Raw genomic sequence first — 13782 nt, 5'->3', positions numbered from 1 at the left:
TCTTTTTTTATTATGGAGAACCACATTTACAAAAAGATCAGTCTTGGTATCTGAAGGACTACATGCAGCAAGTGGAGTGAGCTCTTTTTGATCGAAAAGAGAAGGCTCAGAGATGTCCGGACAGCGGTCGTTAAGATTACGAAAAGATTTGATCGGGTAGACGTAGAGAAGGTGTTTCCATTTGCAGGGAAACCAAAACTAAGGCTTATAAACATAAGATAGTCACTAATAAATCCAACAGGGAATTCAGGAGAAACCTCTTAACCAAGAGAATGGTTAGAATATGGAACTTGCCACGGCGTGGAATAGTTGAGGTGATTGGCAGAGATGTATTGACAGGAAAACTAGACAAATATATGAGGGAGAAAGGAAGAGAAGGTTGTGCTGGTAGGGTGAGATGAAAAAGGGCAGGAGGAGGTTTGTGTGGAGCACAAACACTGGCATAAACCAGTGGGCTGAACGGGCTGTTTAAGCTATAACTTTTATATAATCTGTTAAGAGCCTAGAATGAGGGGTTGGATTGAGTCTCTGTAGACCAGTTGAGTGAGGAGGGATCATCGAGGGATTGTTGTGGTTCTGAAACACGTTGGATATTTAAATTTAAATTAATTGCTCCAGCTCTCTGGACACCTGCAGGCTTTTAACGCTAATATTTCATTCCGTTGGCCCAACACATTTCTATGCAAATATTTGGAGCTCATTATGGAAGCACTTAGGGCTTGGAGTAAATTCTTAAAGCAAAAGCTGCTGAAACCTGACATCTCTCCTGATTATTTTAAAGGTTGTATCCTGTGTAGGATGTTTATGTTTCTCCAGTACCATCCAGCTACAGTGGGAGGCTTCACAGAGCTGCAATGTAGTCCTTCACTGAGTTGATGCTACTTCTGCAAGCTATGGGGAAATGTCGAGTCTGTTACAATGCAACTTGCTACATTCCAGATGTTGCTACAGCATCTTCACAGCGAAGCAGGAGGCCGAGAATTCAGATCAAGCAGCCCCCGTTATTCCGGGCTCTGAGAGGTCCAATGTGGCGTGCGGTCTGAACACTCATTTTGCACCAAGAGTGCAGATGCCAAATTGGTTAGGAAGCCCTGAGCCAACCCAAACTAGTGTTACGCCCATTTCTTTTGAAAATTCAGGGCCTAACACTGGTTTTGACTCCCATATTCTATCGTTACCCCACTGTTACTCTGGCTGAAATGAGAGGCTGCATTTTCCCTGTCTATTGGTGACAGATGGGAGGCGGAAGGGCTGGGGGAAGAGTCGCGAGGGGAGCCATATTGCCAGAGGTGGGCAAGTTGGCGGCACAGCCGCCTGCCGGGTAGCCAGTTAAGGGCCACTTCCCGCCTCTGCAGGCCTTTTGCCTGCTGCCACGTGGGGAGACCGCCCAGTGAAACCTGGTGGCCTCCCAGTGGGCTCCAGACGAGGGCCCCCAACCGATCTCAACTCTCTTCAAGGGCACCCCGCCATTGAGGCATCCTCTTCCTGGACCTGCAACCTCAGTAATGGCCACCCTCTGAGTCAGCCGGCAGCTCTTGGGGGTGGCCCTGCTGGCGGCAATATGTCACCTAGACCCATCGCCCACCAAAACGGGGTCGCCTCCTGCTTTCTGCCCTGGCAGTGGGACTTGCCGGTACGTGGCAAAATTCAGCCTGAGGTAACTCAACATGGATTAGAGATCCCACTTTTGACCTTCCTGGTCAGACTGCCCCAGTTTGATGTCATATTTACACCAATTGTCTCAGCTTTGAGTTCACAGGAATTTAGTGAACCTCTTTATCTTCAACCAGGTGGTCAAATGTCACAGGATTAGGTGTTATTGAATTCTTTTAAAATTTTAGACACCTCGATCAGATCACCTCTCAATTTTCTATACTTGAGGGAACAGAAGCCAATCTTACGTAACCTCTTCTGGTCTTTATTGCAAGTAGGGAAACCTTGCTACAACTGTACGGGACACTGGTGAGACCACACCGAGAGTACTGTGTACAGTTTTGGTATCCTTATTTAAGGAAGGAATATACTTGCATTGGAGGCATTTCAGAGAAGGTTCAGAGGGTTGATTCCTGGGGTGAAAGGGTTTGTCTTATGAGGAAAGATTGAGCAGGTTGGGCTTATACTCATTAAACTTTAGAAGAATGAGAGGTGATCTTATTGAAACATAGAAGATTCTGAGGGTGCTTGACAGGGTAGATGCTGAGAAGATGTTTCCCCTTGTGTGGGTATCTAGAACTAGGGGGCACAGTTTCAAATTAAAGGGTCTCCCTTTCAAGGTGGAGATGAGGAGGAATTTGTTCTCTTAGAGGGTCATCGGTGTTTAGAATTCTCTTCCCCAGCGAGCAGTGGAGGCTGAGTCATTGAATACATTCAGGGCTGAGTTAGACAGATTTTTAATTGACAAGGCAGTCAAGGGTTATGGAGGTTGTGGGTGGGGGAGGGGGTGCAGCAGGAAAGTGAAGTTAAGGCCACAATCAGATCAGCCATGATATTACTGAATGGTGGAGCAGGCTCGAGGGGCTGAATGAACTACTCCTGCTCCTATTTTGTATGTTCTTATGTGATGTGATTGAGTGTCATGTGATCAAATATCAGGAATACATTCAACCAGGTGTGCCCTTTATTTGGCCAATATCCAGATAATTGTAGCATGCCCAGGGGTCAAACAGAGAATCCTTGTCACTGTATTTGGCCTTACTTCCATTTGACTTGGAAAACCAGAAGAATAAAGACTCTATTGGACCATTGCTTAAACTATAAACTACCAGAAAAAGTTATTGAATGGTAGGCAAGCCAGGTAGCAAGAACAAACAATAGATTTACAATAATTATATACTTCACTGTACTTCCTTGGGATTAAGCTAGCAGCATAAAGCTAAAACTTCAAACACTGCCCCAATTAACCTTGTGGTTAATTCAGCCTGACTGAACTGTCCTATCTCTGACGACTTCAACAGCAATGTGCAGAGTTGGAGAAAGTCCGTTCAGAGAAACTCTTTTCTTCGAAGATATATCAGAAAGGAAGGAAATGTTAAAATTGTATCTCTCAAATTCAGTCAAGAGCTGCCAATCATAAATTTCTACTTTATCTACAAGCTACCTCTAATTGAATTGAGCATGTTGTCAGTCCCTTCCTGGGGAACAGGTTAATCCGTTCCAAAATAGCCAAGAAACGGTCTCCATTCACAAACAATGGCAGTGCTAAATATTCCCACACATCAACAAGCTTCCTGCATTAACTTAAAGTTGCCACGTTTTCAGCCAGACAGCCATTTTGAGTTAGAAAATCTAATATTAACCTGTGACCAGCACAAAAAGTTAGCATAATAAATCACATGCAAACAACAATAATTTGCATTTATGTAGCGACTTTAACATAGTGAAGCGTCCCAAGGCACTTCACAGCACAAAGAGACAAAATTGGACACTGAGCCCACAAATATTAAGGCAGGTGGCCAAAGGTTTGGTCAAAGTGGTAGGTTTTCAGGAGCGTCTTAGGGGAGGAGAATTCCAGATTAGGGGCCCTACATGGTCATCATTGGTGGGACGAAGGAAATCGGGATTACACAAGGGGCCAGAATTGGAGGAACACAGAGGGTTGTAGGGCTGGAGGAGGTTGTAGAGATAGGGAGGGGTGAGTAAGCAGATTTAATGAAAAGGTAACTTGAATAACTTCTCTATCACTCCCAGGCATTGGGAAATGGAAGTGTACTGTCCACATGAGCAGATATAAATAAAACATTTTGTTTTCTGTAGACCCTCAGAAAAAAATGTTGCATTTCTGTCACAGCAGAAAAAATCTAATGATCGCACTACTCTGTTGCACTTAACATTTATTTCGATATTTAGTAAGTTAAATAGCACTTAACTGCGATCCCAGCTTGAATCCTGAGTCGCCTGATAAGTTAAAGATTAGTTCATTACTGTGATGCTGCACATTTTAGTGACTCCATCTGCATTCACTAATGAAGAGCTATCAGGATAGTGTGCAGTGAGTTATTCAAATAGGTTGCAGATGGTGGCAGATTTTGCCTGGATTACAACTAGCTGTCATTTCTTACAGATTTCATTCAGTCTCAAATGCCCCCAACAGCACGGGAAGCAATCAAGACAGCAATTAAAAAGAATGAGTTGGATTGTGGAGAGAGCCATGCAGCTACACCGAAGGAAATGCTTCAAACCCACTTTGTACTCAACAAGAATTTACATTAACATGCCTTTAGCAGAGAAAACCATGTTGCGATGCTTCACAGAGGCATCAACAGGGCCAAAGAAAGAAAGAACTTGCATTTATATAGCCAACATGGACTGCAGCGGTTCAAGAAGGCAGCTCACCATCACCTTCTCAAGGGCAGTTAGGGAAGGGCAATAAATGCTGGTCCCACCAGTGATGCCCACATCCCATGAATGGACAAAAAAAAAACCTCAAGACGTCCCACAGTGCTTCACAACCAATGAAGTATTTTTGAAGTGTTGTCACTCTTGTAATGTTGGGAGCAAAGGAAAAGATATTGACTGGAATTTTATGCCCCCCATCCCCACAAGAGAGCAGACTGGAGGTGGGGGGAGGGGGGTGTAAAATTAAGTGGGAGGCATGGGGGCACCGTTCCTCACCTACTCGTCCCCGCAGCCATTTTACCAGCAGTGGGGGAGGTTGAAAACAGCCTGATACCCCCAGGCCAATAGATGCTCCTAAGTGGCCAATTAATTGCCATTTAAAGGCTCCTCCCACCACCGCTAATATCTTACCAGCAGCAGCTGGGCACCACCATCTGGGGTGCTCCTCCTTGCAGGCTGTGGGGGGGGGGAGGGGAGGGTTGCCCTCCTGATTGGGCAATCCATGCCTCACGGAGGGCCCCCCGCAGCAAAAGCCATCCCCACTGAAGCACCCCCTCCCTGCCCTCCTGATCGACCCCTACCCACCTCTCTGGGGCACAGACGATTTTCTCTGGTGAGGCCTGAAACCCCACTCACCTTTTGGTGCTGGGGTCCATGGTCATCTTCTGGCTGGGTGCAGTCCCAGCAGTGGCCACCGCTCCTGGTAGCTCTGATTGGCCGGCAGCTCCTGGAGGCGGGACATCCTGCCTCAGAGGGGCCAGTTAAGGGCTTGGGCCACGCAAAATCGCTGAGTGACTTCCAGGTCCGGCAGAGGCGAGCTCTCTCCTGACATAGGGCGGGGTCTCCGCCGCTGCGTAAAACTCCGGCCATAAGGTGGGAAGACCAAAAGCTTGGTTGAAGATGTGGATTTTAGGGAGGAGAGGGTGATGCTCAGGCAAATAATTTGGACATTGGACCTCAACAGGTGAAGGTACGACCACCAATGACGGGAATGTACAAAAATCCAGCGTCTAGGGAACAGAGTGTGCGAGGTTGTAGAGCTGGATGAAGTCACAGCAACAAGAAGGGACAAGTCTATGAAGGGATTTAAACACGAGAATGAGAATTTTACATTGGAGGTGTTGGGGTCTGGGAGCCAATGTAGGTCAGCAAGGTCATGGGTGATCAGTGAGTATGATTTGTTGTGAGTTAAGATACAGGCGGCAGAGTTTTGGATGAGCTGAAGGTGAAGGTTGGGAGGCCAGCCAAGAGAGAGTTGGAATAGTCGCGTGCGGAGGTCGCAAAGGCACGGCTGAGGGTTTCAGTTGCAGGTGGATTGAGGTAGAGATAGAGGCAGAGCCTCAGGCGATGTCATGGAGGTACAAGTAGGTGGTCTTTGTGACAGAGGGGACATGGGACTGGAAACTCATCTAATTATTGAACAGGACGCTGAGGTTGTAAAGAGTCTGGTTCAGGCTGAGACAGGGAGAGGGATGGTGAGATTGAGGCAGGTGCCTGATGATGATGACTTCAGTCTTCGCACTGTTTAACCGATGACTGGATGTGAGACAAGCAGTCTGAGAACGCACAGGATGTGGCTTGGACGAGTGAGATGTTGGGGAGGAAGTCATCAACATACATGTGGAAGCTGACCTCACATATGTAGATGATGCCTATTTATGTTATAGCGTCAGTTGTGACTCAATGGGTAGCACTCTTACCCCTGACTCACAGGTTTGTGGGTTCGAGTCCCACTCCATTCTTGTTTTGCACTGAGGGACTGCTGCACTGTCGGAGTTGGTAAACTGGGACCCTGTCTGTCCTCTAGGTGGATATTTCGCACTATTTCGAAGAGCTGGTGAGTTCTCCCAGGTATCCTGGCCAATATTTATTCCTCAACCAAAATCATTAAAGAACAGATTATTTCATCATTATGTGATCACCCCTTAAAAAAAAACTTTATACTGTGCGATTTCCATTTTCCACACCAACAGGCTTGCAATAGTCATTGAGTTTAGGAGTACACATATTGCAGCTAACTAAGGATCCTTCAATGCTTCCTCAACAATTTGTTGAACTGCCTGTCACTTTCACAATTTGTAATGATGTCTGGTAACTGACACAATGGCGACTGGGAGAGTAAATACTCTTGTCTCCACCCACATCACCCTGCTGTGGGACAACATTCTGAACTATTGCTGATACAATGCTTTCCAGCGCTTACACAGATTATCCAATTAAATATTTGTCAGGGGAGTGCCCAGTAGTTATTTGGGAGTGCATGAACAGGCAAGTTTTGTGCTTAGCACTTTTTGTCTGCAGAGAGGCCTCGGGGGTTAAAATACATACTGTACTGAAAGACTGAGGAGACGCAGATAAAACAAACATAAAATGGCCAATAGAATCTGGGCGTTTTGTAAATAAGGTCATTGAAAACAAGAATAAACAAGTGAGATGAAATTTTACAAAACACTGTTTAACCAGCAGTTCAAGTACTGCTCAATTCACCAGATCCCCACCCACCAATAATCTCTATCAATCAGGCCTCATACCTCACATTCATAGCTTCACCCCACCCTGGCACACTTAGCACTGCTGCAAGACTCACACCCACATCTCACACCTTGCACACACTGCCAGCTATTCAACCATGACAGCCGCATCAGCTAGACACATTGCACCACACTCTGACACACTTCCCTCTCTCTTGCAGGACAAAGTGGCGCATAAACAGAGGCAGTGGGAGCTCACCGGAGGGAGGCAGGCAGGGCTGCATTCCCTATTCCCCGTGGAAGAGAGGATGGTGGCCATTATTGGGAAGGCCATTGCTGAGGCCGTGGCTGAAACCATTGAAGATAATGGTATCTTCATATCTAATCCTCCTTCCCACATCCTACCTTCCCTCTCCTGATTTACAAGCTGTGGATGGTGTAAGCATGCACCACTCTTAATTTTCCCCCTTCCCAAATCACAACCATAGCTCTGTGCCTTTTTCCTTTCAGACACCCAACAAGTGGAACCTGGCCAGGTAATGAAGGAACACCAAGAAGAGAGTGATGATGAAGACACACTGACACAACGATTTCACATTCGTAGCCACCAGCACAGATATTGACACCGTGTGTATCCTAGAGGTCAGCACAGAGGTGGGATCGGCACATGGTGAGACTGGGCATGAGTGGCCTGCAGCCAGAGCAGGGGGCAAGCGTTGTGCAAATGCCAGCTCGCCGGAGGGTGAGGTCACACACGGGTCCTGCTGCAGAGGACGGCAATGGAGCAGCCGACGGAAGAACGCTGACGGGTATGCCCAGCGAAATGCTCAGTGCATTAGGAAGCCTACCAGAAAGCCTGCAGTCAATATCAACGGAGGTGTCCAGCACCAACTTGGCACATGGCTTCGTGCAGAGCTTGCAGCCCATCCTATCCAGCATGGACGTAGTGGCCAACTCCATTGGCTGGAGCAATGAGCTCTAAAATGATGGCGTCAAATCAATGTCACCGCTCGCACGCTAACGCCCTCACCAACACTGTGTCAGACGCCCCACAAGAGAGCGCACGCGTGCTACGGATGCCATTTTGGAGCTCTAAGGGCACTCGTACCACCCCAAAAATGGCCGTTAATGAGCTCAATTTCCCTTCCCATTCCATTTCCCTAACAATCTTAGATGTGTAAGGGTTGCCATATATCAGGCAGAGAAACCAAAACAATTCTGTTTGACTGAGGACAAACAAACTTGTCTTTGTTAAAATGTAACCTGTCGACCAAGGAACTGTTTCCAAGAATCCCTTCCTGTTTGGTGCCGCAAGATGCTTGGAGTTTCCTGTGTTATGGGTTAAAGGAAGGTCCCCAGTGAATTTCCCACAAATGTTTCCTACCGGCTCTTCCTGCTGGCAACAGTCTCTCCAAAACCACAGCGTTGATGTCACTGAATATTTCATCCTCCTCACGATCAGCATCCAACTGGAATACAACAGGGAAGTAAGAGAGGAAAAATGAATTTTCCACATCACAAAACTCTGAGAAAACCCCTCCCATCCTCGCTACATGGTAAATGCACCACAACAACATCATTTTGCATTTATTTAGCACCTTTTAGCATAGTAAAACATCCCAAGGCAGGAGCATAATCAGACATATAATTGACACTGAACAGAGGATGATGTTAGGAGAGGTGTCCTTATGCAACATCTTAAAGGAGGGGAGGGAAGTAGCGAGGTGAAGTGGTTTGGGGAGGAAATTCTCGAGCTAGGGACCAAGATGGCTAAAGGCAAGACCAAGTGAGTGGGGGATGGGCAAGAGGCCAGAGTTGGAGAAACGCAGAGTTCTCAGAGGGTTGCAGGGCTGGATGTGGTGTGATATTGAACCAGACAGACCCAGAAAGTTGCAGACTTGAGCCCTGGTCTGTGTTGAGTTAGCCATCTCAGCCCAGCAACTGACTTGAACACAATAATTGCCAGGCCAGAGAAAGGAAAGTCAGCCAGGGTTTCTGCTCCAGACTGCTGCTTATTGACCCCTGCTGGAATGTTGTTTATGTGCAGATATTAGGTGATGATAGAAGGAAGCCTGCCTGTTTTTCCCTGTACATTGGAACAGCCTACCAATCCTCAACGTCAAGTGGGTTGATGGGATATAAATTCGTCAACACCAGGTGAATGGGCGTCAAGGTGGAGATGGGGCTGCAACTGGGGGGGAGGGGGGAGGCGGGGGGGGGGGTGGGGGCAGAGGCTGGCCTGAAAGTGAGCCTTGGGCCTCATCAATATTAATTGAGCAAGTTGCCCATTCCTCTCATTGTCTCTATAGACAGCTCGCACAGTTGAAGAAATTAACTTTATCCTGCTTGCCTCTCCTGCATCAGTAAGTCCCGGGGGGGACATGTGGAGCATTAATGGGGGCGGGAGAGCAGGGGGTGGTAATCGGTATGTTGTGGAGACAGGTGGCAGTGGAGTGTGGGGGCGGGGTGTTGGGGGAAACATCCTTTCACCTCCTCCTGGCTTCACAGCAACAGTTGTTTAGGCATTGTGTTAAAAAGGAAACATTTATTTTTCAGTGCCAGTCGCCCAGCGACCACTTAAGTATCCTGAGCGGAACAGGCCCAGCATCTGCTCCACCCTGCAGCATTTATACACGTAAGGGGCATAATACCTGATTTAGGCGGCCGCCAGGGTGCCTGTAAAAATGGCCCCATCCAATATCTAGTCGATGTCATTGAGGCATCATTTGGATGCGAGTCCACGAAATTGGCCCTCATTGATCCATTTTAGGCCAAAAAAACTGGCTCAACAAGGCCCAATTTCTACCCCAATGTTCTACAGGCCCAATTTCTACCCCAATGTTCTACAGGCCCAATTTCTACCCCAATGTTCTACAGGCCCAATTTCTACCACAATGTTCTACAGGCCCAATTTCTACCCCAATGTTCTACAGGCCCAACTTCTACCCCAATGTTCTACAGGCCCAATTTCTACCACAATGTTCTACAGGCCATTAGGTTTGAGCTGATGTTCTTCTCCACATAAACCACCTAATCTAATCCGACATGAGCAATTATGGCCATATAAAATGGGTGAGGTGCTGATAGGCTCCAGGCACCAGTCGAACTGTACCACACCAGGAATTGGCACTCTCAGGATGGGTGAGGAACAAAAATCAGAATTAAAAAGGGCAAGAGTCTGAGAATGGCGGACGGTGTGGGGGGAGGGGAGTTTGCGGGAACAGAATTGTTTCTTTTTCTTCTTGCTTGTCATCTGGTGACAATATTTAAACCGTGTTGCCGGCTATTATAACCCAACGATCTATTAGTTTTTAGTTTTAGTTTTAGAGATACTGCACTGAAACAGGCCCCTTGGCCCACCAAGTCTGTGCCGACCATCAACCACCCATTTATACTAATCCTACACTAATCCCATGTTCCCTACCACATCCCCACCTGTCCCTATATTTCCCTACCACCTACCTATACTCAGGGCAATTTATAATGGCCAATTTACCTACCAACCTGCAAGTCTTTTGGCTTGTGGGAGGAAACCAGAGCACCCGGAGAAAACTCACACAGACACAGGGAGAACTTGCAAACTCCACACAGGCAGTACCCAGAATTGAACCCGGGTCGCTGGAGCTGTGAGGCTGCGGTGCTAACCACTGCGCCACTGTGTTGATGTAACTGAGTGCGAGAAGGCCTGAGGAACGCAGTTTCTGAATTAATGCTTCAAACTGCAACTAACGCCCAATCAAAAGGCGTCTAGCAGCCTAAAGAAACTCTGGGAGCGAAAAGCCAGCAGCAGGACAGAAACCACATCACAGAAGATCTTATGTTTTGCATAAAAGGATCAAACCATCAGATATTTTTGAGGAAAAGCCTTAAAGGAAACTCAAGAGAACAGGAGAGGGCAGGACTGATTAAAGCTCACCTCCGCCATTGTTTCAAATCAAAGCCCACCAATTTTATAGACAAAGTCGATCCAATTCCCATCCTCCTTCACCGTCCCCCATCACACCCTCCACCTCCCACCCCCATCCATTCTGCAAGCGGTCGTTTTGAGAGCAACTAGCCTGCGGGTTAATCAGTGACATAACTGAGCTGGGTTAAACACAACTTGCATTCATATAGCGCCTTTAATGTAGTAAACCCATTCCAAGGCGTTTCACAGGAACGTTAGCAAACAATTGTTAGCACGAGTCTCTCTCCACAGCTACCCTACACCCGCCCATCAAACAGACCATCTCAGACAGTTCTCTATTCACAAATACTCCACTAAGAACAGGGTTGGGAGCAATAGCAATGGGTCAGACAAAGGTGATCAATAAATTCTTGGGACACAATTGCTGCTGCAACCAAGAGCAGACACCTGTGGAAAGACCAAATAATGCAGACACGGAGCGGATGCAGGGAGTTTGCAGTTTTACCTGATTAGCTTTGGGGAGACCGACAGAGAGAAATTACGCAGAACTTTTTCTCGGAAGATTAAATGAGTTGGGTCGAGTCCATGATTGGTTAGATTGCACATGGCCTGTGAAAGAAGTGGGGATTGATGGGATGGGTGTTTTTTTTTTCTCATTCCATTCATTCGAATGCTCTGCAAAGTGTAGAGACAGAGCAGGGTACAGTTATAATCTCACTTGTCGGCAGGGAAACACATGGGATGGGGGTTGAACCCTGTTTTCAAATCCCTCCCTACCCCCCAAAATTGCTCTTCACTGACGTCGGTTGCACCCAATCCCATCAGTTTTTTGACCAGTGCATCAGCTTAAAATAATTCCCATTGTCACCCACATGTAGTGACATGCTTCAACGAAGGTTGTGTAAAATCGTTCTGCCTTGTTATGTACCCATGGTGCAAAACATGTCAGAACATCTCAACAACATCTGGACTGACGTTAGCTCTCTATCCCTCCCAAAATGGTCACAGCCTCCCCCATCGCATTGTTCCAACATGCACGTGAAGCACGGTCAATATATATTAGATAGCAATTGGTGTCAAACTGGTTCAGCACGAGCTTACCTTTGCAGGCAGGGAGCTGGGTAAAAGAGCTCCGAATTTAACACACACAGACGACAAAAAACAATCTACCTGTGATAGGAATCACAAGCAAATGGAGGCAAAAAAAAAGCAAAATACTGCGGATGCTGGAAATGTGAAATAAAAACCCAAAATGCGGGAAAACGCTCAGCAAGCCAGGCAGCGTCTGCGGAGAGAGTAACAGAGTTAACGATCTTTGATCAGAACTGGCACCCGGTCATTAATCTGAAACGTTAACTCTCTTTCTCTCTCTGTCAGATGCTGCCTGGCCTACGGAGCCTTTCCAGCATTTTCTGTTCTTATTACAAACAAATGGATGGCATCCAGTAATTTTTATTACATTTTTTTCATGACAGAGCAGAAACATATTTAGCAGATCCAGTGTGGCACGGTATGTTCTCACCTCCCCCCTTCCGGCACTAAGGCACTTGGGCAGATTCACTGCCAACATCCCTATGGTGCTCACTCAGCAAAATGCAGGATTAAATGAGCACTAAATGGTCCTTAAAGGATTCGGCCTCCCCCTTATTTCTACAGTCTTTAGCAGCCTCTTACAGTAACCCTCAGAGGAACAGTGTTTCAGAATTAGGCTCCACTGCTGTTAAGAAACAGAATAAAGCAACACGCTACTTTAAAGAGTGTGGCAGCACAGTGGTTATGCTACTGGACTAGTAATCAGAGATTAATCCTGGATTAATAATATGAAGGATGCGTGTTCAAATTCCACCATAGCAGTTTATTAATTCAAATTAAATTAGATTTAAAAAAATTTGGAACAAAAAGCTCTCAGCAGTTCAGGTGACCTTGAAGCGATCAGGTTGTCGTCAAAAGCCCAGCTGGCTCCTTAATGCCCTTTAGGGGAGGATACTCGCTGTCCTTGCCTAGTCTGGCCTTTATCAGAAATGACATGAGGAAATACTTTCCATGCAGCAAGTGGTTAGGATCTGGAACGCACTGTCTGAGTGTGTGGCGGAGGCAGATTCAATCGAGGCCTTCAAAAGGGAATTGGGTAATTATTTGAAGAGAAAACATTTGCAGGGCTCTGGGGAAAAGGCGGGGGAGGGGGACTAGCTGAGTTGCTCTTGCAAAATCCAGATTTTATATTCGACTGCCGAGTCCAAATCGTTTGTGGAAATGGTGAACGGCAGTGGTCCCAAAATGGCAGGCCTGTGGAGACAGGCAAGTGTCAGTGAAGTGCCTAAGGTGCCCATGCAGTTTGCTTTGTTAAACCATTTTAATGGGATATCTTCCTGCTGACCCCATCAACTCTGGCAGGGTCAGTGCTAAGGGTGGGTGAGGAATCTAGGGAACACACCAGCAGGTCGCAAACCAGCACTAGCGAAATTTCAACCGCCCCGCCCCACAATTACACACTGAAACTGATAAGATATTTACTGAACCAGGGCGTGTTTACAAATCCTCCTACTGCTCCTTATTCAAATGATATCTACATTTAACGTCATTGCATCAGCAGATTGCCAAGGTTGATGTGACATTGTTACATCACTTAAATGTAGCTATATTTATTGCATTAGCAGAACCCTTTGATGTGTTCCAGAGTTTGTTCAGAGACTAGAACACCCCTGTACATAATGCCTAGTAATAACCTGCACCTTAGCAAAGAGACAATGAGGGTTATTTTGACTCTGGGTGCTAGTGTAAAATGGGTGATTTTAGATCAACTGCCGGTTAGCCATGTCTCCCGATTTTCATCTCTCTCAGTGACTTCAGTCGAACATATAATGGGGTCTTCTTCTTTGGCCTCCTTGTCTCGAGAGACAATGGGTAAGCGCCTGGAGGTGGTCAGTGGTTTGTGGAGCAGCTCCTGGAGTGGCTATAAAGGCCAATTCTAGAGTGACAGATGCTGCAGATAAAATTGGTTGTCGGGGCTGTTACACAGTTGGCTCTCCCCTTGCGCTTGTCTTTTTTCCTGCCAACTGCTAAGTCTCT

At 46.7% G+C, this 13782-nt stretch overlaps 1 protein-coding gene across 1 annotated transcript in view; it reads right to left on the bottom strand.

Annotated features, from left to right (window-relative positions):
* Positions 1-13782, bottom strand: part of LOC137347642 (adenylate kinase isoenzyme 1-like) — a 165645-nt gene that overhangs the window by 105224 nt on the left and 46639 nt on the right. Inside the window, exon 7 of the mRNA XM_068012264.1 lies at positions 8191-8275. Coding sequence (XP_067868365.1) covers positions 8191-8275 — 85 coding nt within the window. The remainder of the gene's footprint in view (positions 1-8190; positions 8276-13782) is intronic.

The sequence above is a fragment of the Heterodontus francisci genome, chromosome 32, assembly GCF_036365525.1.
Source record: "Heterodontus francisci isolate sHetFra1 chromosome 32, sHetFra1.hap1, whole genome shotgun sequence".
NCBI classification, from domain to species: domain Eukaryota; kingdom Metazoa; phylum Chordata; class Chondrichthyes; order Heterodontiformes; family Heterodontidae; genus Heterodontus; species Heterodontus francisci.
Note: the sequence above shows the minus strand (reverse complement) of the source record. Positions and strands in the feature narration are given on the sequence as shown.